This window comes from Athene noctua, chromosome 1 (genome assembly GCF_965140245.1).
Source record: "Athene noctua chromosome 1, bAthNoc1.hap1.1, whole genome shotgun sequence".
Classification (NCBI taxonomy): domain Eukaryota; kingdom Metazoa; phylum Chordata; class Aves; order Strigiformes; family Strigidae; genus Athene; species Athene noctua.
Genome location: NC_134037.1, coordinates 121558169 through 121584185, shown reverse-complemented (window position 1 = coordinate 121584185; position 26017 = coordinate 121558169). Strand labels below are relative to the sequence as shown.

The following is a 26017-nucleotide window of genomic DNA, read 5'->3' as shown; positions in this document are numbered from 1 at the left end:
GAAGCATGAAGTGATTATGTCTAGGAATAAACAATTTTGCTGGTTAATAACTTCAAATCAGTTGCTTCAACCCAAAAGTTGTTTGGATTTGCCTGGGGTGATGACATACAGTTATCGAAGTAATACTTTCGTAGGGGTGGATTGTAAAAGGTTGACTATAATCAGACTCAAAAAAGTGGATGATGAGGGGAAAAAGCCTTCAGTATCTATCAGGTGAAGTAAAAGAATCCTCATCATGACAGGAATAATGATGAGTTTTAATTTAACATCTTCTGTGCTCCAGAAGTTGTTTGGGTTTTTAAAATTTAAAAAAGGCAGTTGTGGATTATGCCTCTTTTCTAAATTAACTATTACTGTGACATTAAGCATAGCACAATTAATGTGCTGACAAACACAAGAACCTCACACTGTCATGCTGTATACAAACATAGGATCTGGGACTAACTTTGTACCTGTAACTGTGTAATGTGTCTTAGGAACTCTTATTGCTGCTGTTAACTGTGTGGAAGAGTCACGTGCACAATGTTTTATATATCCTACAAGCTAACTATAACTCTTGTAAGTCCCTGCCACCAAAAGCCACACTCCTTAGTTCTGGGTGTAGAGAGATGGAAATAAACTTCTCTAGGCAGCTCTGCAAGTCCTTCTCCCCACTCCACAGTAACATGGAGTCCTTTGTCATGTGGAACACGTCTGCTGATTCTATACTGCTCTGCAATCAGGGTTTGCAAAGGCAGGTAACAATCAAAAAGACACATGAAAAACCACAGTACACGTTCAAGAAGAGCAGCGATTCAACGGTCTGAAATCGAAACTCATTTCAAACGCCAATTGTCTGGTACATTTATTTACAAGAACTATTGTATTATATGGGAGTAACTGTGATTTACTACCCAAAAGACACACCTGCAGCCATTCATGAGAGTACCCTGAAGCCCATTAATTCAATTTCCTCACCCAAGAGCTAATCTATCTTATAACCTCCCTGAAGAGATTTAGCAACCATACACAACTTTGAAGAAGAGGGAAACAGACAGGACACAATACATAAAAGGAAAAAAATAACCAAACCTGAAGGACAAGCTAATAGGGAGCAGATGGTCATTTCTTCCCTAACCCACTCAGATCCAGACCTTGAGAGTAAAACGGGGGGAGGGGGGGGGGGGGGGAGGGAATGTCAGCATTGTGCAACTGTAAAGCTTTGAAATTAACCTCTAAAAGGTTTGAAAACCTCTAAGGTTTTGAAATGAACACATTTAAATGTCCAGTTGGGGCACAGCTCTTGCAATCCTCTGGATGTCAACAAAACAAGCAGCCCTTTGGGTAGGAGCCCCAGATTCTTGAGACACTTCCAAGTATTTAAGAAAAGAAGCAGGAGGAGGTGACAAGGCAAATATCAGCTGTGACCAGAAAGGAGAGAGAAAGAAGAGAAAGGCAGTGTCTTAGTCAATGATACAAATGATTGTGGGTTATCAGGCTTCTGAAATGCCACCCATGGGTGCTTGTGCCCAGCAGTGGCTTGGTTTTCAACAGATTGCTATTGCAAATTCCTTGAATAGAAAGACTAACCTGGCAGTCCCAGTGTGCAGCATATCACACCAGTCTAAACTTAAGTGAATACTTTTTCTAAAGGGCTTTTAATTTCACCTTTAAAAGCTCCTCACCTTTTTATTTGCTGACTTAGGGCCAATCTTCTATTCTCCTCCAGTTTCACAGCCTCAAATAAGTAACGTGGTTGTTCTATGCTTATTCTGTTAAGTTGCCTCCTAACTGGCTGTACAACCAGTACATCAGCAATATGCTTTATTTCATACTTTTAAACAAAGAGGCTTCAAATTCATGCCCACAAAGTGACACAGAGAACTTTGGGATCCTTACCAATGAGGCAAAACAGAACACAGGCACACAAGATCAATGGACAAATCCCTATTTAAGTTCCTGCTAGGTAACACTTTCAAGGTCTGATTTTAAGTGTGAGTCCCCTAGACTACATCTTACATCAGCGAGCGAAAAGTGCCATTTACCTCCATTTTACTATTACTGACCAATAAAGACTATCTATCATACAAAGCCAAACAGTGAAGAGTGGAAACCTTGGTTTAGTTCGTTTCTGACTGTATGCACATGCTTCCTAGTGCTCAGAGCACCCCCATGACCAGGCTGAGCATCCAGCCACAAGAGATGGAGCCTTCTACTCTACTCCTCAACCACCACTGGTAAGACCTGAAGAGACACGAGTGAGAAAGAACGGCTCCATAAGGGCACACCACTCTGCCACCTACACCGTGGGCTTTGGCCCTTGCTCCCAGAACTCTCTCTGTACTTTATTCAGTGTACATTAAGGCAAGGGCATAACACTGCTGCCGCTGTGTGTTGTGCCAAGCACAGTTCAGTGTTAAAATGATCAAAGAACGTCACAGGCTGGGACTAGTGTGCCTGCAGTGCAAGTAGCAGGTCAGTCCTGCCATAGATGAAAAGTTCCTAATGGATCTTAAAGTACCTACAGGAGAATGAAAATCTACATGTACCTTGTCAACTAGCAAGACCATGAGTCAGAAGAATATGTGTTTTAATAAATCATATATAGATAACGAGGATGTTTCTTAGAAACAGCTGCAGTCAAAATTTCATGTCAACAGATTTTTTAAATGAAAAGCAGACCAGCCTTTATCTTCAGCCCTTACAACAGATGGGGCTCAGGGCACTGTCTTATTAAACAAGACTGTTGTTTCCTGGTTTTGCCTCAGATTTTAAAAGACATCAAACATCCCCAAACATAACCTGAAAACTGTTACACACATCATTATTTCATTTGCTTGAGCCTTCCCCTGGAAAATTTTTGCCAAACTGCTTCCCAACACAAAGCTAAGAAATACAGATTGTTTCTGGCAGAGGCAAAATATTCTGAAATTTTTCTTTCACATTGGCAAAAAGGCTTGAATTATGGTTAGGCAAGGGTGTAAGGCTGTGGGAAAGGTGTGGGGAAAGTCCCTGAAAAGAGTTTTCCTGCCACCCCACAAGCCAGGAGGATTACAGGCTTGGAGGAGTGGAGAAGGAGCAAAGGAGAAGGGATAGCAAAACCAGTTTGCACATGGTCAGCAGATAGATTAGCTATTAAATTCCATAATACCCCGGGTGTACTCAGACTGGAACTAAACAGGATTATCCAAACAATTAGCACTATGAATTTCTTTAGGCTGACAGCTGAACTATGAGTGAGAGGGTGAGAGTAACCATCCCCCAGTTTTGCAATGAAACCCTGAAATAATCCGAAAGGGTAAAGATGCCCTCTTTCACTGAGGGCAGAAGAACCAAATCTGCCATGTAAAGGATCAGAATGCAAGAAAGGAATGTTGGAGAAGGTGAAAGGAGTGCTGGAGGTTGGAAGCTGGGAAAAAAAAAACAAAACAAAACAAAACCAAAAATCAAAACTAAAATTGAGTTTACAGGACCCATAAAATGAAATCCCACTTGTTCCAATAAGAACATGCAGGAAAATATTCTTCACTATTAGAGTGGTTAAACCCTGGAAAAACTCTGATGATGGCAACCACAAGCCAGAAGTCATCATTCTGCTAAAGACTAAACTTCCTGCAAGTTTAGAATTGCTACCCCGAGCAGGATTTGTTTCTCAGAAGCATACTACCCTGTCGTTTCTCAGGATGTCCGTACTCTTGGGCTCATTATAGCCTTGCCACATGTAGTCTTGATTTGTCTGCACAAGTCCTCATTTGTTATAGATGTTGCAAAGTATGCAGTCAAGAATGAAGGAATAAAGGGAGAACTTTACAGCAAAAGTAGCCAAATGCCAGCCAGGAAGATTTTATCTCTGCCAGAGAGTTCTTATGTGATGCTGAGCAAATCATTTAAACCAGTCTGTTCATGGGCACAAATGCTATATTCTGATTTTGAGGGAATACTGGAATTGCATTTCCACATTTCATTTTCTAATTTTCAGAGATGCTGAGCCCAAATTCATCTGAAGTTACTGAAAAGGCATTCTGAACATCTGACTGTATGAAAATTAGGTCCAATACATCTAATCACAGATTTGAAATTAGTCATTTTTTTATGTTGGTCTCTTTTTCTGGACCTATAACAGTACAACTGGGAACACATTTTGTCACCTGATGGTTCTTGTGAAAATAAATTTAAAAGTGCTTATGAAGCATTTACTTTATAATAGATAAAAGACTCCATAATGATTAGTTAACTCTGTTTCACTATTAAAAAAAAAAAAAGTCTTGATCATTTAAACATTAAAGTGAAGAAAGCATACAGTGCACAACTTAAATTCACCATTAGCTTCCCTTTCACAAAGAATTCCTCATTTACGTAAGAGTCGTTTTCTGGTTTTCAGTTTCCCTACAATCTACCAACACCCCAGAGGGCTCAGACACTACAATAGCACAGATGTTATCTGCAACTTAAACATCTCAAGTCTTCACCAGATCTTCCAAGGCAGGCATCTAACCATTCTGTAGGGGATCCAAACCTTTTCTCCCCCCCCCCCCCCCAAGATAAAGTTAGCCAAGAGCTTTCCAATGCAGTTAACCAAGTTCAGGCTTTCCTCTTTACTAAATGTTAACCGTTGGGAGATTTTAAATTCAATCTGATTACTTTCCTACGTTGCAAAAGACCAAAACCACAATGTCTACTCATTTAGATAAAATATTTTTATGCAGCACAGAGCTGATATTTGTTTACTACATAAAGATTAGCAACAAAGAAAGAACAACAAAACCTCTAGAATGTTGGACTAACTTCTTCCCTCCAGACTGAAAACATTCAGAAAAAAACCAAACTCTTTTCAGTTTATTATTTTAGTTTTATATGCACAGAACAACGATTGTTCATTTTTCATGGCCTCAGTAATGTACTGTAGTGACAGACTTGAGCAGAGTTTAAAATCACCCCCCAAAAAAAGGCAGGAAAAAGCCCAAGTTACTTGAGCATCAACATCTTAAAATTGCTTCCAAAAATTTCTAGATTTTTTTTGTTTGATGTCAACTTATCCATAATAATGATACTATGATGTTATATTTACCTGTAAGGTTAAAGGGGATGTTATCTCATACTCTTGACAATCTTCTTTAAAAGATACTAAACAAATAAAGAAGCCCCAAAGCTTTACAAAGCACTCACTGCCTGAGCTCAAAAATGTTTTATAAATATGAAGAAGTGTTCCAAGAGAAAGGAATTAAAATAGAACTTAAAAGACCTACATTCATTTTTGCTGCTCACTGGAAGACCTAGTGAAGTGCATCAGCCACTGAACAACACTTCCTATCAAGAGTTTTGTTTTCGTCACTAAAGTTTTCAAAAAAAAAAAAAGGCTGTAAAATCGGAATCGTGTTTAGGTAGTTACATTACCTTACTGATATAGTTAACTTCCAAGTAAAAGTAAATAGTGTAAGCCACAGAGAGATCAGTCAAATTCTTTATGCAAAGTACATATTATCACTAGGGAAGATAAGAAAGCCTTTAAGCAATCAAATTTTGAATATACACCATCATATTAACTTGCTTCTGTGTGCCAATTACTGCTTTTAGGAAACATTGGTTCAGCTGTGCTCTAGCTGTTGAACTATTTGTTAACTCAGTTATGTCTATCTTGTTCCCACTACAGGCCAGAGAAAAATAAAGAAAAAAAGACAGCCAAGGCAGGTTTCAGCCCCTTCAGACTTCAGATCAGTCCTGAGAGAAGTTGCCCTTTATACTCGGGTTTCATTAACCTTCTCAGTTAGCAACACATTCTGCTACATTAAGCTTAATCCCCTATAAAAAAGCTTCATCCATGAACTTAATTGCATTCTTTTTATTTATTTATTAAACTGTTTTAAAACTCTCATCAGGAAAAGCTATTATAACCTGGGTTTCACTAGAGCAGAGTGGATCAAGTCAGTTGTTCTTTAAGCCTTCCCCCTCTCTCACAGCTATCATTTCTCTAGGAATGAGAGTGCATCTGTTCAAAGAGCAGACCAGTACTTAAGAGACTCAGAGTCTCTTCCCAGTAGTAAGGGAGAAGTGGTTATAAAAGCCCAACTGAAGGCAGCATGAAGAAACATGACTTGAAGACGCAAGTGCTCAGTCAACTAGCATCTTAAACCAGACACACACACGTCCACAAAAAAACCCCACTCAAGCAACCAGGCACTTATCTTTCACCTATTCAAACATCAGGTATTTCTGTTATGTGCCTTGTGAACCTAATCTACACATCAACAACACGAGTTAACTCTAAAACTTGTTTTTCAACCTGTAACACTGTTCTAGAATAAAACAAGAAAGCGTGAGGAAAAGCAAAGTTACAGGACCACAACCAGCTGTTTGACTTTAGTGCTTTATATCCTGATCCAAAACAGACTAGACTGTATTAGGCGTCGGATGGGGTAAGTGATATTGCATCCAATCCTGATGCACAAAACTGTGACTTGTCTTGCAAAGCCGGAACTTTTTAATTGATCTTAATGCTTTTACAATTTAGAAACTGAAGATGGTCCGCAGAGGAAATGGATTTTCAAGGCTCCCGAGCTGCCTGCCTTCCATCTCCTGCCTGTATGTGATCTTGAGCGGTTGACGTAACCTCTTCCTCTCCTCTTAGCAAAGCTCAGGCAAGGCGTTTCTCTTTCAAACTGGATCATCGTCACTCAGGCAAAGGGGGGAGCAAACACTGCATGAGGTTCATGTGTAGCATGTAGCAGACTTCACTGCTGTTCCTCGGAGAGGAGGTCCGTATATAATGTCAGTACCACACTCACTGAGCAGCAGCCCCCGAGTTACTAATCAGGCACAGAGCTACTAGAAGCTCAGGATGGGAAGTGCATGGGTAGATCGGTTTAAAGTCTGTATCACTACGGCTTTTGTCAGACTGTGCTGCAGACCACGCTGCAGCATCTTTCTAAAAGCTAGCAAATACGTTATTTAACAACTGTTACTCTATACACCATGAAATTCCTTACAAGCCTCTCATGCTCTGGTTTAAATCCTTCCAGCGTTCCCATTTTAAAAACCCACTACTTTTCAGTGGTCTATAACTCAGCTGGAAAAATTTTGCTTTGGGCTGAAACTTGGTACAAGACATAGGAATTCACCAAAAACACTCTTTTGCTTTATGAAACACGAGGCAAAGTCAATAGAGCTGTCGTTAAACTGCAAAACAGAACAGCGGGGAGTGTACTACAAGGGTACGCCTTGGCCGGGAATGAATGCTGCCCTGGTGCACAGGCAGAGCGGAAGAGCTGAACTCCTGTTCTCCCTCAGAAACGGTAAACAGAAAATGGTGTGCTACATCAGTATGTGAGCCTCGCTCCTCTCAACAGCCCTGTTAGCGCAGCACAGCCAAAGTACTCATTATGGTCGATTCTATTTTACTGTTACATTTTGTAGTTTACTATTTCTCATTACAGCCTATTGTTTCACTAGAGAGTTTGTGCATGCCTATTTACATGAGAGACCACAGAGGTTCAGATTAATAATCATCATTTTTACAAACCCTTCAAGCAGATTAATTTGATAGAAAACAAAGTCTCTGAAGTGGTTATTGGCTACTCAATGGCAAACACTTTTCAAAGTCACTGAATGTGCATTCGTCCGAAGACCTTCTTACAGCCAGACTGCCAAAGGAGATTCATTTCCCTTGAAATCTTGGATTCTGTGGGGCTTCCACTGCTGAAAAGAAACACTCTGGGCAAGATAGGGGGGCTTGGGGAATGCATACATATCCACACAATGCATGGTCAACAACGAGTTAATGTAGTATTCTTCATCACACAGTGTGGCTAAATAGGCATCAACTTTCACAAGGTTGCTAATGAAAGCACTCACTAAACATAAGGGGACTCTCTCTCATCTCAGTCACACGTTCCAGGTAATAGCTGTGTACCACTGAGTAATACTTTTAACCTGAAATGCCCATCTTCTGCCAGAATGTAGCTGTATTTTATTACTGCAGCCTTCAGGTTTACAAGTTAAAATCTGTCTTCCAGTTAGTCCATAGCAGACAGGTCAGCCACTGAACATAGACTGTGCATGAAGAACACCTCTTCTTCAAATTCTATGTATACAATATACTACTTGGGAAATAGCACTTAAGCTAATAATTTAAACTGTTGCCTAATTGCTTGGACTTTCAGTGTGGAGACTTAAATCACTGTTAACTTGACCTCTGCATATACCTGTGGAAATTTCTTGGTAGTTTACCAGAAATGAAACAACAACAACTGCAATGACAATGCTGAGGTTGTGCTGCCTTTTCCTATACTAAGGAAAACACCAAACCAAAGAAAACACTTTCTCAGGCTCGTCATTCAAGCTTAGTTCCCGAACATGGATAATCTGTGTCAAACCAATGTTTACTATCGCAGACAAGGTCAGGTTGCTAAGCTTATAAAAATATATTAGCTTATTTTGTAAATAAAATTTCACACTACAAGCTGTTCAGTTTTTCTGTGTTCTTTCCCTCCTTGAGAGTGTTTAGGACAGGTTTATAGAGGTCAGGCTCATACACTGGGCTGCTGGACAGCCTGAAAGCAACGGCAAAACAGCGATACTTAAGAAGAGGAGAACAGTTGTTAGACACATGAATTGCTCCTTCTCCCTCTCTGTTGTCCCTCCAGTTGTTGCTGTAGACGTCTTTAACACCACCAAATTCGCAACAAAATAAGAGCCACCTTAAGGTTCTCAAAACAAGTTATCCTCAACAATTCTGACATTCAAACTGCCTGCTTTCCCTCACAACCACTCCCTCACCACCGCTTAAGTCTTCCTATGCCACTCTGCCTCCAGACACCATTCGCAGAGACTTTTTGGGGCACCTGCTCCTCCACACACAACTGAGACACAAACACCCGCTGTACTGTAGGCACAAGGCTAGCAGAGGTCTTGTCCTTTCTATTTTCCTTCTGTGCAGCACAGCAGGCTTACTTTCGTGCACTGAGAAAAGGAAAGCTAAACAGAGAAAGGCTACCTTTCTCTGAGACAGTCCCGGGCATAGCCTGCGAGTGAAGACAGAAATCCCATCTGCTGAACAGCTGTGCTGCCAAAGGTGAAATGAAAACCACACTCCTCTCCTCCATGAGGCAAAACAGGGGTAAAGGGGCGGGAAGCAGCAAGTGATAAGGGGGAAGTGGATGCGATTTGGAGGGAAGTCTCCTGCCCTAATGAGCCAAGAAAGAAGAGTGCCTTCTGTAGAGGAAGGAAGATGAGCGCGGATACTGAAACAGCGAGCGAGCCCTGGGAGAGCGTGTCCAGAGCTTGACAACCCCACCAGAGAGGCAACAAGACGGGCAGGAGCCAGAAAGAAGGAGTTTGGGAGGAGGAAACAGGAGATGGAACAAGAGAGAAAAGGCACGAGTCGAAACTACGTTACGGCGACAGAGGTGGCAACGTGCGCGATAAAACGAGGGAGGCAGGAAAGGACGGCGCCCGCGGCAGGCGCCAGCTCCACACAGCTCGCACCGGCCGAGCGCCGGGAGAGCCTTCGGAGAAAGTTTGCCCAGCAGCCGGCCGGCGGTATAACAACGCCTTTCGGCCCGGCCCGGCCCCCACGGGGCGACCGCCCGGCTCGGGCGGGGACACCCATCGCGACCCTTCCCGACCGGCCGCCAACTCCCGGCCCAGCCGTCCCGCACCTGCCCTCCTCCGCCCCGGGGCGAGGGGCGCTCGGTGCCCCAAGGGCCGGCCCGCCGCGGCTCCCCGCTGCCTCCCGGGGCCGGGGCCAGGCCCTGGCCCCGGGCGGCCGCAACATGTGTGCTGGAGCCCTCCTGCCCGATCGATGTGCCCCGCTCGTTGCATAACCCGAGGGGAAGCGACGAAAGGGGGGGGGGGGGGGGGGGGGGGCGGGAAAGCCACTCACATCGTCCCACTTGACGAATTTGATGCCTTTCTTCAGCGTGTCGGAGACGCAGACGGGCTTAAGCTGGAGAGCGTGCACCCCTGGCTGTGCCCCGGCCATTTGCACCGCATTGACGCGCTCTCCCCCCGGAGCGGAGAAGCCGCGGGAGGCGGCCGCTTCAGGAGGGGGCCGCCGGAGCGCCGAACACGGCCCCGGGAGAGAGGCCGGTAGCCGGGCTCAGCCGCGCCTGGAGCGGGCGGCGAAGCGGCTTGCCCAGGCGGCGGAGGCGAGGAAGGCTTCACCGCCGGCCGTGGAAGGACCTGACGCGGCAGCGGCCGGGGCGAGCCGTGCAGCGGCACATCCTCTATATACACCCGGCTCGCCACGCACACGCAGGGGCACGGAGCTAGCGGCTCTGCCCGCTCCGCTCCCCTCCCGCCCCTCCTCCTCCTCCTCCTCTTCCTCCCTCCTCCCAGCCAGGCTCGGCCCCCCGAGGTGCCCCTGCGCCGCGCCGGCAGCACCGCGGCGCCACCTGCTGGCGATCTCCGCGGGTCCGGTCGCGCCGGGCCGCGGGCTCCTCACAAGGCGGGAGTGGGGCGGGGGGGAGGCCTATCCCAGCCTTCCTCCAAGTCTGTTTTCCTCCCGAGAAATGTGGGAAAAAGCAGAGAGGAAGGGCGGGCGAAGCTAGGAATGGGATGCCCAAAACGTGAAGCGAGCGGCACAGCCAATCCCCGTCTAGACTTCCCGCTTTCAATGTGCAGGGATTGCTTTATCAAAGCGTTTTGCTCCCATGAGATGAAGGGGCTTCCTCAGAGAGGAAGGGGCTTCCTCAGACCTTAATTCAGTTTTAGGTATACTAAACTCGATCGGCGTAACGTTGGCAAAACGCTCCCCCGCCCAGCAAAATCCTAAAGTCGGCGTTTCTAAGGAAAGGTTTTTGAAGAACAAAGTTCGATGCGCTCCACAGATGACCTGCCCTCTGTGAGAGCCGCTGTGCGGTCGTAGCAGAGATAAAGCATCAGATGACACAGCATATGAGATTTCTAATTTCTCTGTAGAGGTTTCCAACTGACCCTTATGATTCTGGGGCAGCAGGCCAAAATTCTACTACAGACAAAGCAAACGATGTAGAATGTCTTTGAAGAAAAAATTATTCCATTTCAGAGGAATGATATTTCAGAAAATTACTAGGTAAAAGTATATGCAATCTGAGCAGGGAGATGTTATTTTTTTAGTTAAAAAGCTACAAAACTGGCATATTGGACTCCTGATTTGCTCTTACTGTTAGTTACAGAGCTGTTAAAGCTCTTCCTCTGGGCCTCTTCCAACTTCTTCCCCTTCAGTAAGAAACATTTAATTGCCTTTAGTGGGAGCTGAATCTGCTCCTTTATGATAGTCCGTGCAGGCAGTGTACACGTTCCAAGGCCAATTAATCCATCTGATCTATTTTTTTATTCTTACCAACCTTTCATGCAAATGCAGGTGTCACATTGGTCAGGATGAAAGTCTGCTCTCTCACCGCCATTCTTTCGTTTCCCTTCATTTGCCAAGACTTAAAGAAACAATAACAAATTCTGGCTTTGACTGCACTGACAGGATTGCAGTCAAACAGGATTGCTCTATGATGGGGGGTAGGGCAGAGGGATTTTCAGTGCTGTTTTCACAATGGCCTTTTCATCCCAGTATATAAAGGAATAAAAATAAAATACTAATGTTAAAATCTCCCAGAAAATAAGAGCAAAGAGGACTGATGCTACAGTACTTTTCCATAATCCCTTAAAGCACTTGTATTCACAGCAGTCTACTGAAATCAACTGTTTAGGAGAATTACCAGGGATGGTGGCACCTCTGTGGCAGGTTTCGCAACAAGTCCGTAATACATTTTCACTTGACCTGGCCACATTTACAGTCTTTGTTAGGGAAAAGCAATCACAATTCACGATGGTATCTGATGACACCATAGACTCCTGTCAATCCGTTAGTCTGAACACGGAAGAGGTGATCCTATAGATCAGTATAGGCTGCTCCTGGTACCCAGTATTTCAGACACAAAGTATCGTTTGATCAATTTTGTGGCTTTTCAGACTGGAGTATTTTAATCTGATGATATTTGGTTGAAGAGAACCATGCCTTTTATATGGCAGGTATCTACTGGATTTTGCATCAAAAGGAAGAGGCACAAAAGGAAATGGCGCTATGACTGTGCCTTTTAAACAACAATTCTGGAGAGTGCTTATGATTCAGCCTTTGCTGAAATCCTGGGCTTAGTGAAATCAGTGGGAATTTTAGCTTCAACCCAGATAGCTAGCTTATGTGTTATCGCTACTGCTTAATTAGCATCTGCTCCAGCTAAGAATACATTTCTTGGTGCGTAGTACATATTGCAAACACTTAAATTCAGTGCATGTCTAGATTCAAGCTTGCTTTTCCACAAAGCATGGGATCAGTGACCTGGAAACTGACTACACGCAGCAGGATCGCTACACCCAGAAAAAGTACAAGCGTCTTATCCTCAGATGATTGGACCAAGTCTGGCAAAAGAACAACCAGACACCTTTCTCAAAATGTGCAGTAAACCTAATTAAATATCTAAAGTATTATGTGTAGCTTCCATTTCTTCTTGACTCAGCCCCTTTTAATTCCATGAAATCAAAGGAAAGATACACTGTTAGGAATAAACTTGGCAGTGGGTTATTCACGTTGTTATTCAAAATTTTACACATCAGATGCAATACATGCTGGTCTTATGTTGCTGCAGGAACTGATTTCTGGATGTTTTCATTTTTGTAGGTTCAAAACTCTCAGCCTGGACAGTAAAATGGTTGCCCTGTGTAAATAATACAAGTTATTTGAATGCAATTTACGTGGAAAGCATTATTTCTTACATAATCCTTAGGTATCAATATTTCCTTTCCAGGGGAGCAATAACTGATTTAAATAACAGATGGTGTTGATCAAAGTCAGGTCAAATGAAGAAATGGCAAAAGCTATACCAAAAGGCTATGAGAAATGCCCTACAAATAAAATGTACTCTTTTAAATTTTATTTCAGAGAAACATGTATGAAATTTCAGTGTCACTTGCTATCCTGAGTTCACTGGTATAAGTCTACATTTGCAAAAGGAGCAGCAGCCTCAGCCTTGACAATGCTTCAGTGCAATGGTGCACCTAACATACTAAGAGTTAAACGTAAGCGGCAGTGTTTGCAGGATTTGGGATTAAAGACAAACGCATCTTCACCAGAAGCATATCATCCTAACTGCATTTTAAAGTGGGCCAAATTATACTTTAATTATCAGCAGGAGCACAATCATTAAATTCTACGGAACAACTAACTCTACAGAAAAGAAATGTAGAAAATTTGACCCTATCTTTCTGATAGAAGTTCAGTCATTCTGAGAAAAGCACCTTTCAAATAATGCAGACAGTAGAACTCAAATCTTACCAATGCCAACAACACTGCCTTGTGTGTGACTATCGTGTTAAGAAATGAAACCTACAAAATGCAGTAGTCCCAAGAGAGATGATAAATATTTTCTTTGTCACTCATTTACTAAAAGAATTCACCTGTTAAATGAAGACTTCCATAAACTCACAGCCAGCAGCCATTGGAATATGTTTATATTTGAGCCATTTACTAGATGTCATATGTACATAACAACAGCAGTCAGATATATCCTTTATCTTTATGAGTGAGACTGATAACTTATGTGGTACAGCCACTCAATCAGGTGACTCTTCAAGAGTGAATATAAAATTCTGGCACACAAAACACCACCATAGCAACAAAGACAGCCTGGCAACAGCAGCTGCTGCACGAAAAGAAACTGGTAGGGGAGGGGGAATCTTGTACAAAAGTCCATTTCCTGTCAAAATAATTTCTTTTTTTTTCCTTCATATCAGCGTCAGTCTTTCAAATACTGGGAGAATAAAGATTAATGCACAATGTTTTAAATTATGACACAAATAGTGTCTTTGTGTATATGAAATGACCCAGTCACTGCTACACTCACTGGGACCATATTTTACTCTGAATAGATTGACCTTATACACAGCTGGCACCTCTGGATCTCTGTGCCACAGGGAACAGTCTACGTTTCTCCATACAGCACCCTACCTGAGGAAGAACAAACCCCTAATGGTTGGACAGAAGATGCTGCCAGACAGAATTCCTCAACCATTGGCACCTGAGACCTCCACCATGACACTTTTCATGCCATGGTTGGATTAATTCATTACTGTGGCAACTAGCAAAGCTCTGTGCACAAGCTTTTCACAGGTGCATTTCGTATGCAGAATCAGAAGATGAAAACTGCTCTGGATGGAAATGCTTACCTGTTACTCAAATTTTTCTCTCCCTCACCCTTTCACAGCCCTGAGGGCACTAACAGGCTATAATGGCCCTGGTCAGTTCCTCCCTGGGGGCTTGCAGGGTATCAATCTATACCTCACAAAAGGCTAAATAAGACATTATATGTCATGAACCTTTTAAACATTTCCTCTGTCTCACATGTGCCACCAATATTGTGTCATTTCTCATCACAGATACCAGATCAACAAGAAGTCCAAAGCAAAGCTCAAGTGTTAACAAAAAACCTGGAAAGTGGTAACTGGGAAGGACCACATATCCTTTAATAACCTGGGGAAGACGTTATGCTTGTGTCTTCTCGGTCTCCAGTGGTTACCGGCAAGGTGTGTGCAACCCTACCTGAGGCGTGAGAGGCAGCCAGCACTCAGGAGCCAACTGTGGGTGCTGTGGATGCCCCTGTACCAACAGTTCGCCATCTCTTCGACTAATCATTTAAGCAGAATGTATGGGTAATGTTTGATACCGCAACAGGACAAAATACACTACAGTTGCCAACTCTTAAAAGAGAAAATGCTAACAGTAATTGCAACTCCTTAATGAAATATATAGGCTTACTAGTCACTAGTGAAAGATGTAGCTTAGACGGAATGTAGTTATCAATAAGGATGAAAAGCTATAAGAATGTGTATTCAACTTTCTTTGCTTAGCAATATTAAGAATTAGGAACTCAAAGTGTTTTACCTTATTAGAAACTCGCTTCATTTCCCCCCGGAGTGGTGGCCAGGCTCTGGGTGGAACCCAACAGAAGGATGAAATCAGATGTTCCCGCTCAAAGAAAATCACCAATTATTTTGGCCTGTTGATTTAGAGGCTCGACCTGTTTGCAGTGACTTTGGGTGCCTTACCTACGGATGGACGCATCACGTAGGATTTCCGATTTGCAAGGAAGGGTACTCTGAATTCTCGCTACACCCGGGGTTCCCCAGCGACTGCGGATCTGAGTGTTAGTGCTTTATTAAGTTTGTGCTGTATAAATGTTTCTAATCACTCTCAATTCATATTTTGGGCAGTATTAGAAATTGCAAGACAATATGCATAGCGGGATTATTGGAGTGCTGTCTTTTTCTTCTGTTGAAATGTTATCTATCTTGTGTAGTAAATAGCCTAGTGACCTTAATAAAAAGAAAAGGGGGAATTGTGGGTGCGTATGCCTGGTCGCGAACCTTCTGCGTCACCGACAATGTAAAAGTATCATTAGCATTTGGGTTAGAAGATTAACGACATCTAAATTAATGACATATTTGTGTTAGAAGACTAATGGCGTCTAGATTAACAACGGCCAAAAACCAAAGAATTTGTGCTTGTTAGGGAAGAAACAGATAAGAAGGGATTCCTTAAAATAACAAAGCAGAAACTATCTACTGGCTGTGCGCAGTTAGTAGTCCTTATCGAAAGTGCTGAGAGGAACTAGCTTTTGAAATGAGCATGCGCTAGAGCAACATCATACGGATTTGCTGTTATTTTTAGAATGTACCAGAATATATAAGGACTCGTTTTTCTAATAAACTTGGGAGCTTGACTGTTAACCGTATTGGTGTGTGTCTTGTCTCACAACCTCATCCTGCAATACAGGCTGGCAAGGTCCTTCCCTGCTGCCCCTCCATCTCATGGGACCCCTCCATGGCTCCCAGCATCCTGGCCCCCAGCAAGCTGCTGGCTCTTATGGTGCCCTGACACTCCCTACCTATATAACCTCTACATCTAAAAAAACCCATTACCAGAAGAACACTAAATTAATGCAGTACCTGCACAGTTAGAATCACAAGTCAAGAAGTCAGTAGGTGTGTTCCCTAGAAAGTGTTAATTCACCCTTTTTTATGTAATACAATCTGTTCTTGCTTCCCTGTTAAATTTATAGCATAATACATTTTTTGCAGATTGTTAAAACCAGTCCATAAAACACACAACGCATTTAAGAATGCTGAAGTTAACTGTGAAAGACTTCATGGCCTACCAGGTTTGTTAAATCACAGCTGGTGTAAACTGTCAAAGGTCCACTGACTTCAAAGCTGTGCAATTTTTTTATACCAGTGTAAAGTCTGCACCTTTGCTTTTTTTTTTTTCTTCTAGCTCTTAACTAGTGTCCCAGCTATATGGTCAGATTAGAACCAGCTGGAAGGCAGACTGTCTCATCTGCTTTTATTTACATCCAAGTTTAGTTGAGTTGGACTAAAAGACAAAAACATCAAATGGGTTGCAAAGCACAAATTGCCTTGAAAAAGTCCCCAATCCTTTTAGAACCCAAAAATTATGTGCTCTAGAGTCTCTAGCTGCCAAATGAATGGGACCTCTGTGCTTCAAGCAAAGAGAAGACTGCCTGGTTTATGCTTTTCTTGTAGTTCCTTAAAATTACAGAAATCCTCTCATGGTATCTTTTGGAAGTACAGTTAGTGTACACTTTCTCTGGATTCCCCTCTAATTCCACAAAACTATTATATGTATCACTATGACAGAACAATATTCTGCTTCTAGGAAAAGGGAAAAGAGCCCTCAGCTGTATTTCCCCTTACCACCATGGAGTCATGGGCCATGGAAGATAATGAATGTAGGCCTATGTTACAAGTTTGATACAGTTTTAGAAAAAATAATATATTAAAGATGGAGGCAGGGTGGTTTCTCTTTAGAAAGGATGTGAGATTATAAATCTGAAAAAGTGAATTCTGTTCTCATATCTGCCCCAATCTTCTTTCCTTAAACTAAAATGAATTACGTCATCTTTCAGGTCCCTCTAGACGGACTCTGTTACCCACTTAGTTCCTAAAGGCAAGCAGCCCAGCATATACACACCCTGGATTTCTAGAGACCATTATAGCACTGGGCTTGGCTTAAGTAGACTAAAAATTAAGGGTCTGTACACCAGCAGGTCTACTTCATTTCCATTAAAGAGTTATGTAATGGGGTTTATAATTCTTTCAGTTGATAAAAAGGATAAATTTTGTGTTGAGTTTGTTGCATTGGTAATTTGACATAGTTCAAATTTTTTTTTTTTTAGATTTCCCTAGTGCTGTTGTGTCTTTTGATACTCATTGCTAATTAAGCCAAAAAGATTGTGATGGTATACCTTACCTTGAAGTAAAGCAGCTAATTCAAGATATTGTGTATTACTATAATCCACTAACACTTTTCTCTATTCTCTTTTCAGAAGTATTCTTACAATACACTATTCTGAATCATCACACTCTCATTTCCATTCTGGCTATTTTACAGAACTTGTAGTTGTAAAGGGTGAAATTCCACAACTGACAAATCATTAGTCACAAAGCAACAGAACACCATTTACGCAGTTGAAAACTATTGCTCTAAACTATATTTCTAAGACTTGGACCAATTGTGTTGTGATGTAAATCTTGAGCCACAGTATCCCTTAGAATGAGTCGTAACTCTTACTGGCAAAACACCAACTCCCATTTACATTTCAGAGAAGCTAATTCAAATTTCATTCAGTTAACATTGCTAATCTAAAAAAACCTCTGGTCTCTGATAACCATCTAATGGAAGAGAGGACTAGTTAGTCTCCTACAATCTAATAGCAGCTTAAGCACAACTTCTGAAGTTAGACTAACTAAGGATGCCAATATCCTCAGTGACCATAAAGCTCAAGCTGAACCAAATAAGCTAAAAGCTATTGTGGCCTATCCAAACTCTTTTACTGCCTAATCATTAATAATTTCAGTAAGAATTTTTCAAGATTTAGTGCGTTCTCCTGCATAAAATAGAGCCCCATTCACCAGGAACTAGCAGTAGCTGCTGCAGTTGTTTAGGATTTAGGTAAAAGCTGTGAAGCTAGAAATACAGGTTCAGTTGATGGTACACAGTCACTCTGTGGCAAGGAAAAGCACTAACAGGTAAAGCACTTGGCTGTCTGGGAGGCAATCTGCTCTAACAGGATGCCTGCTGAGCAATCAGAAATAACATTTACCAACCTCCCAACCAGAAGACATTGTTAGAAGCATAAAGGCATTGTCAGAGAAAGGTAGGAGGTTAAATGGAGGAGGAAAAATGCCTTTTTTAAAGACCACCACAGGCTACATCTTGGTATTTATGAGCAAAACATAGCTAGCAGGAAGAGGAGAGGGAAAAAAAGACAATGCCTGTCTATTCCATAGCAGTACAAGATCACCAAACAGTCCTGGTCGCCTCACTCCCATTTTCTCTTCACATTTTGTATTAGACATGAAGCCACACAATACCCAAAGTCCTCTTGTTCCAGGAAAAGAGAGATGAAGAGGACTAGTAGGTCAAACTGAAGGGTCTGATGACATTTCTGCTAAAGTCATTCCATCAGCTTTGATGGGAGTTCAAACAGGCCCTAAGAAAGGAAATAACATAAATTATCCTGCAATTATCTTTTTATGAGATTATGCAACACAGTTTTGATGAAACAGCTGATGATTAATTTAGGATTCAAGATTCATTTTCCCAGTAGTCTTGTAAATATATAAAAGGTCATGACATATAACGTCAAATAAGAAATAACAATTATTGTAAAGAAATCTCATGTTTAAGAGCAGCCAACAAATACAGAAGTGCAAGCAAAACAAAGCTACAGATGAACATCATAGACTACCTCTTGACTTCTCTAAATTCAGAGAGATTTGCAGTAGTCACAGGTAATACCTGGCACAGGCGCTGATTTGAATTAATATTCCCACCATCTGTGTTGCTGGTATTTCACAGATCTGCAATCAGACTGTCTGCTTACAAAATTAGTCTGAACGCAAATGCCAACTAAAGAAAGTATATTTTTTATTTATTCAACAGAAGAACCAAGAACAATAGACTTTGTTTGCTTTTACAGGGCCAAGAATACATTCACATCTTTATAAGCGTGTTATACACCAAGAATTCAACCATGAGTATAGCCTCATTTTGCACATACACATGGTTAGCTGTTTCGACAAAGGCTGTTTATTACTATCTAAGTCTGCAACGTAGACCAAGAGAGGAAGCGTGCTCAGGGTGAGTCTTATCACTCCCCTAAGAGACCACAATCTCACAAGAAGTCTTAGACAAGCTGAGTCCAGATTTCCAAGAAACCTAATCAAATACTGTTTCTCTGTTCTCCTACATGCCTCACAGCACTGACAAAAAAACACAGATGTTTTAGATATGATGCAATAGCAAGAACTAACAGCAGTACAGGGTGGGGGAAAGGATCTTGTGATTAATGCTGTATAAACATTAATCGATGGTTAGCATTTAATATTATTTGGTACTAAGTTTGTCAATAAAATTTTAACCATTGATACTCTCTCAAAGCTAACATAATAGGAGTTATTCTTGAAGTATTTCAATTACAGCATAGCTGCCTTGCAGTCTAGTTCAGGAAAAGTGCATAAAAGAAAGCAGAGGAGAAACAGAAATGTGATTTCAGCTTGTCGTTTCAAACAAAGTCACCAAAAATTCAATAATGTGAGCTCATCGCTACAAAGCCGGAGCCATGTCAGTCCTGCTTTGAGAGCTTCAAATCCAAGTGCCTGATCGTACACAGCACAGATCTTCCTTGGCCTTCACTGATTTCCACTGAGCAGATTTCTTCTTGGGATCAGTTCATAAAAGGTGATTTTCACAGACAAGAAATGAGACATGGGAACTCAAGAGGCCCTGAGCATGGAGGCTGCATCTGTTTAAAAATCCAGAATTTTACATGCAATTTAATGATGGGCATCTATTTTTGTTAGGAGATGCAAGATGCTACTATGACTACTTGCACAAAGGTAGGCTCTATATTCTATGAAGCAGGCATTTCAGAGTCAGAGCTCCATGACTCTTTCCTTTCTCTACCACTGTTCTTCAGTGAAAGCCTCCTCCTACCTCAAATTACTGATCTAAAAAAATGGACATGGGTATTACCTGATAAGTATCTTGCAAGCTGTAATTAATATCAAATTGCATCACAGAATGCTGCTAAAAAAGTGCTAACTTTACTGTAGAAAAATCCAGCTAAAATTTGACTCAGAGGATGCCTGTTACAATAACTGGGGAATGTATTTGGACATACTTGACATTTTGGCAAAAGGGGAAGATTCATAGTTGGGTAGCACATACTACATATAATAGCTATTTGAATTTGGCCCGTACTGCTTCCAACAGTTTAGCTTCAACAGAATTTTCTGCATAACTTTTTTTTTTTTTTAAAAGGCTCGAAGCTTAAAAAACAGGACGTAGATTTTTGCTTATATATAAAGTTGTGTACTCTAATGAAGAGTCTTAACCTCTGTGGAAGATTTCCTTCTTTCTAACAGATACAGACAGCCACAGCCTGCCTCTAATGGTAGCATTTCTATGGTCTGAAAAAAGGCTATTAGGAAGATACTGCCTTACAGTGCTATAAAAATGAGTTAAAAGCCATTTTGCTGCTAGGTGTTTTATATCTACAGCTACTCCGAATGAAACCTATCGTCTCTGTTATAAATTTGAGAGGGGAAAACATGTACAACACATCTTTATAGGCAGAAAATGAAAAATGAAAGGTTGTTTTATGTATAATATATAATATCCCTGACAGATTTCAGTATATGAAAATACTATTAAATATTTTAAAGGATATTATGTGTGTCCCTTAATACAAATGATGCAAGATCAGCTGTGCATGAAAAATAATGACATTATCAAAGTGAACTGTATCTACTGAAGATATTGTGTAACTGTAATAGAGTTTCTGTACCTTGGTCTTTCAACATACTTTCATTCTAACTTTCTGATCTTGGGTGTTCAGTTGTCTGTAATAAAAACCCTTTGGCATGACATTTTTCTGCCTTTCCTGAAGTCAGGCTTTCAGAAATGGGCATGCTACATGCATAGAGACTGTTTTGCTCTCTAGTGGATTTGTTACACTGCACTATTTAATCTGTGAAGACTCTCTAGGGCTAACTAGGTTTGACACAGTGGAAAACAGGGGTGCTTTGTCTGTGCCATGGCATACAAATGAGTCTCCCCAGATACAGTAGGAAATTGCTACATTGCATTTGTGATCATTTCCCGTGGCATTACTATTCATTCTTGATAAGCTCTGCTTGCTTTACCTGTATCACACATTTGAGTAAAAAATTTGTTTCATATTTCTCGTAATCAACTTTGTGCATAGATAAATATTAGTGAGGTGTCTGCAAAAATATACTTATGTTCTCCCTCCATTTGTAATTTAAAAGCCAGCCACTCTGGTACAGTTATAGCCCACATGTAATAAAAAGAGTCAAACAAGAAAAGTATATATGGAGTGGAGCCAGAATATCCAAACAAAATTGATGGTACCTCTGCACCTCCATCTGCCCATCCCCACATCAGTAAGCAAGAAAAAACTTTATGTTCTTCTGTGGCAACGAGTATAACCCACCACAGTACGCAGAAACTGGTTTAGATACTCACAGATAAAGGGGAGGTTGCATGTTGAAGCCCTTACACTCTTACAAGCTAAGCTTAAACTGCTCCAAAGGCCTTCTAAACCATCCTGGTTGGCTGTGCCAAAACAGCTCTGGTGCGCTCCTAAAATACATCCAGCTGACACTGCTGCATCAAAACCTAAAGATCAAGGTCTAAAAGATGTGCCTGATTTGGCAACATAGTCAAATACACACTCTGAAGCATGAGAGTAGTCACCCAATGAAGCCAATTCACAGGCTTACTTGTAAACTGTTAAATAGCCCAGTGATTAAGGAACATCGTGATCTTCAAATCCTCATGCAATAAAACACCCTAGTATTTGTCTAAATTCAGGAATCTGCTTGTTATAAATATAACTGCCACGGTTTGTGATCCGTTAGTGAACTATTTTATATAAAACACCATAATAGCTTTATGATTTACACTCACTATTTAACACTCTTCCGAACAGCAGTGTTTTGGCAGTGATATGCTTGTTGTAACTGTTCAGTAGAGAACAATTTTCTTGCAGTCAGTAATTGCCACATCTCAAATAATTCTAGCCTTTAGTATTGATTTTAAGAGAACTTTATGAGGAGTTACACATGAATATTCAAGAAGTATTGTATTAGAAATATAACTTGAGTACAATATCTCAGATTAAAAGAGAAAGATCCTTACTCATTACAGTATACTTCTAAAATACAGCAATAATAATTCCTTTATATTTCAGAAATAAGGCTCCTAGCACTGGCACTTGAATTTAAATTAAACTTATTCTCAAATGATCAAAGTCTTTGTAGTTTAATTCTGGCATATATTATTTTTAGGTTGCACTTATAATACATGTTTACTTTACTCCAGGTTTAGTCTTGATTATTTTCATAAATCAGTCTCTCAGCTGAGAGCTTCCTTAATGATAATAAAATCAGAAGCTAATGCATATTTGCTCTGAATAACTTGCCAGTCAACAGGCATTTATGGTGGACAAGTCTTATCCATAGGAGAATTGTGATGTGTGAAAGAAAAGGTAGATAACCAGAGCTTGTCTCCATTAACAGTACAAGTTTCCCAGCTGTTTAATCAGGCTGTACCCCAAGTTTTGTGGCTTCACATGACTGAAACTCCTGACAAATATGTTATTTTGAGAAGCACAGGAAAAGTGCAAAAATGGTGTTGCCACAACTTGTGCAAAAGGACCAACTTCAGAACAGTAGCTTCAGCAATTTGCAAGATTATGAGAAAATGTCAAGAGCAAAACCCCAAAGGGATACTGAAAGGACTATAAAAAAATATAGTAAAAGCATGCATAGTAAAGGCCTGTTGACATATGTAAAGCGCATAAAGCCTTCAAAACTTCAGAGAGGAAAGCAAGAGATGAGAATATAAGTATTTACCACAAGCCTTCTCCCGGCAAATATTTTAGATATTAAATAAATAGTAAATATTTTAGGTCTTTCTCCATTAAAATTAATTTGCCACTTAGAAGTAAACCAAGATCCTCAAGTGATATGAACTGGTACAAAACAACAGAGCAACGCTAATTCATAACTCCCCAAGATCCAGAATAAAATCCAGCTCATTTTAGTGAATGAAAGCTAATACTCCTGCAAACAGAGTAGTCCTAACACAAAACCAACTTCTGAGACAAAACATGACAGTTAAAAAAAGGCAGAACCTGAGACTTTTATAGCTATAATTTGGAAAAATGATTAAATGGTCATCAACATATGAATCATGTAAATAGAAACACCATCTGTTATTGGGACAAGGACAGTAGAAGGACCACAATATTATTATGACAAATTCTAGCCTATCTCACTTATTACATTTGGAAGAACAACACACACTGAAAGGTATATAATTATCTAAGGGACAATTTGTACAATATCCTAAAGCTTTAAACTTATATATAAACAGGGAGAAAAGAAGATACCTGTATTGATAAACGATCTTATTTGGAACAACTTTTGGTAACTGGTACAGCTTTTTCAAAGAGATATCATGAAGATGACAAATAAAAAATGCAGGATATGCCTCTCAAGGATCCATGCTTGCATGGAATATCAAGGTATTAGTCAGTGGCTAATCATATAAAATTCTTTTTAATGCCGTTTATCAGAACAATATGACCAACTGGCAAAGAAACATAAGCATGATTACAGATATTCCTACTCTACTGTCAGCAATTAAGGATACAAATTTTATTCCCTACTTTACATGTTTATGCTGACATGAATAAGCAATGCCTTCTAATATGCGAGTGATTTAAGCTTTCTCCTTAAGCAATCATTTTAAGACATAATAACAAATAAACATTTAAAATTTGCTTGGAGTATAAACAGTTTAAATGTATAAATACACAAATAAAATGCTTAATGTTTCTTTACATTAGATACTTCTGAACTTATCACAAAAAGTAAAACAAAATTCCATTTCCTAATGAATTTCAGTATTATTTAAGGAGACAGAAAAAAAGTTTCCTCTAAAATTTGTTCACATGGCATGGTTTAAATAAGCACAAAACCTGCTGTAATTACTGTAAGACAGCTAAAAATAATGATCTGCCTGTGTGTAGTTAAGTGAGATTAAGTAAGCACTGGACAAGATCTGCACGTGCTCTGTGCTTGTAATTGGATCAAGATTTTCAGAAGACCTCTGATACGCAGTTAGGCATTCCCTAAGAGGTCCGTATCTTCATGAACACTCAATGACAAAATGTCTGTCGGAAAACATGGCCAGATATTTAACTGCCTAGCCTGTATGGAGAAATTTGGCTCTGATTTGGATGCTGAGCTGTTCTTTGAAAATGAAGCTCAATAAACTATTCAGCATCTCTGATTTAACATCCTACCTGCCTCGAGGATGGGAGCAAGTAGCTATAATTCAACTTAAATTTGCTTTAAGGCTCTCTGGGTTCTAGAAAAATTTTCCTGACTTTTTCACTGGTTGTATTAGTAAAACAACAGGAAAACACAATACAGTACTCAACACATATGCAAAGATGCTCATCCCTTCCCGAGGACGGGTCCCTTAGTTTCTGCACTCTGTACTGACAGTGTCCTACCTTGGCACAGGCTACTCCTGGTGTCCACCACAGAGGATGCTCGGCCAGGCGCAGATGGGGAAGTCTTGATGCCACAGGCAAACTTCTGGCAGTGCCAAACCCAGTTCTGGCAGCTGCTCTTTCTGCTTCAAGGTCTCTTCCCTATTGTTGCAAGTTTTGTTGCAACATTGTTGGGTTTTTGCTGCCTTTTTTTTTTTTTTTTTTTTTTTTTAACAGGACTTTTCAAGCTGATGGCTGCTTTATTTCAGAAGTCTCTTGGTAATTCTGACTGATGGTTGTCTTTCACTGTCACAGGAGTGATTTTGGACAAATGTGCTCACAGCCTTTTTGTGAAGCCCAGCCACACACCCCATTTACGCTGCTGCTCCTACCTTGGCAGGTGGTATTATCCAGGCTGTTTGCCATGAGCAGGCTGAGCCAGCACACTGTGTCCTTTTAATTTTTATGGATATAAACATTTACAAAGAAACCTGAATTAGTTGAGGTGACTTCTGCTACAGGCAAGAATAGGGGAAATTGTGATTGATTAGTTTCATTTTTTGATAAAAAGCTACAGATTTTGCTCAGTGACCTTTCTGTGTAGCTCAGCCTGTTTTGAAGTGCGAAGTATCATCATACTTAGTATCAGGTTTATTACACCACAAAGTTATGATGACACCTGCATCCACATGGTGTTTTAATTTCCAAGGATCTGTTACTGGTTCTGACAACAGAATTGGAGTTTTTCTTTCTTTTCTACAGTGACCACTTTGAGGTTTGACAGTCCTTTTGTACCACAGATACACAAAGCTGAGAATCCAGGAAACTGTCTTCCCATGCTTCAATTCTTTCCCCTCCTCCCATCTTTATTTTATCTACTAAAATGAATGTATGCCTTGTGCTCGGAAGGCTTGCTCCTCACACAAAAGTGCATGAAAAATGATGGGAATGCTAAGTGGCATGTGAGATCATCTTTGAATAAGATTGAGCCTGAAAGCTCTTCAGAAGTTCAGACTTACTCTTATAGGAAAATAATATGAAATATGCCAGCCCCAGCTACTGTGACCACTCGTTTATGCTAATGGACTTTGATGGGTACTTCTCTCATCAACAATTTTTAATGCCTCTTCAGAGTGTTTCAGATTCTTAATAGGCCTAATAGTGTAGGGAACCGAAAGACATCCAGATGAATTATGCTTTCACGGTAACATTATACTGTCATTCTCTCATTGTTACAACTTTAAAACAGTACTTAGGGTGACCTCAAATGCACATCAGATCCTAAGCCATTTTGAGATACTTTTATCTTTCATTATAACTTGGTTTATTCTGCAGACACAACTTATTCTAAGATCTAATCTGTTAGAAACAGGAATTGGACTTTAATATGAATATGAATAGCCACA

At 40.7% G+C, this 26017-nt stretch overlaps 1 protein-coding gene across 3 annotated transcripts in view; it reads right to left on the bottom strand.

The window, feature by feature from the left end:
- PLCB1 (phospholipase C beta 1) overlaps positions 1–10253 on the bottom strand; it is a 408910-nt gene extending 398657 nt beyond the window's left edge. For all 3 annotated transcript variants that reach the window (XM_074912346.1, XM_074912588.1, XM_074912436.1), the window contains exon 1: positions 9857–10253. In XM_074912346.1, the coding sequence (XP_074768447.1) occupies positions 9857–9955 (99 nt within the window). In that variant the 5' untranslated portion in view covers positions 9956–10253. The remainder of the gene's footprint in view (positions 1–9856) is intronic.
- Between the last annotated feature and the right edge of the window lie 15764 nt (positions 10254–26017).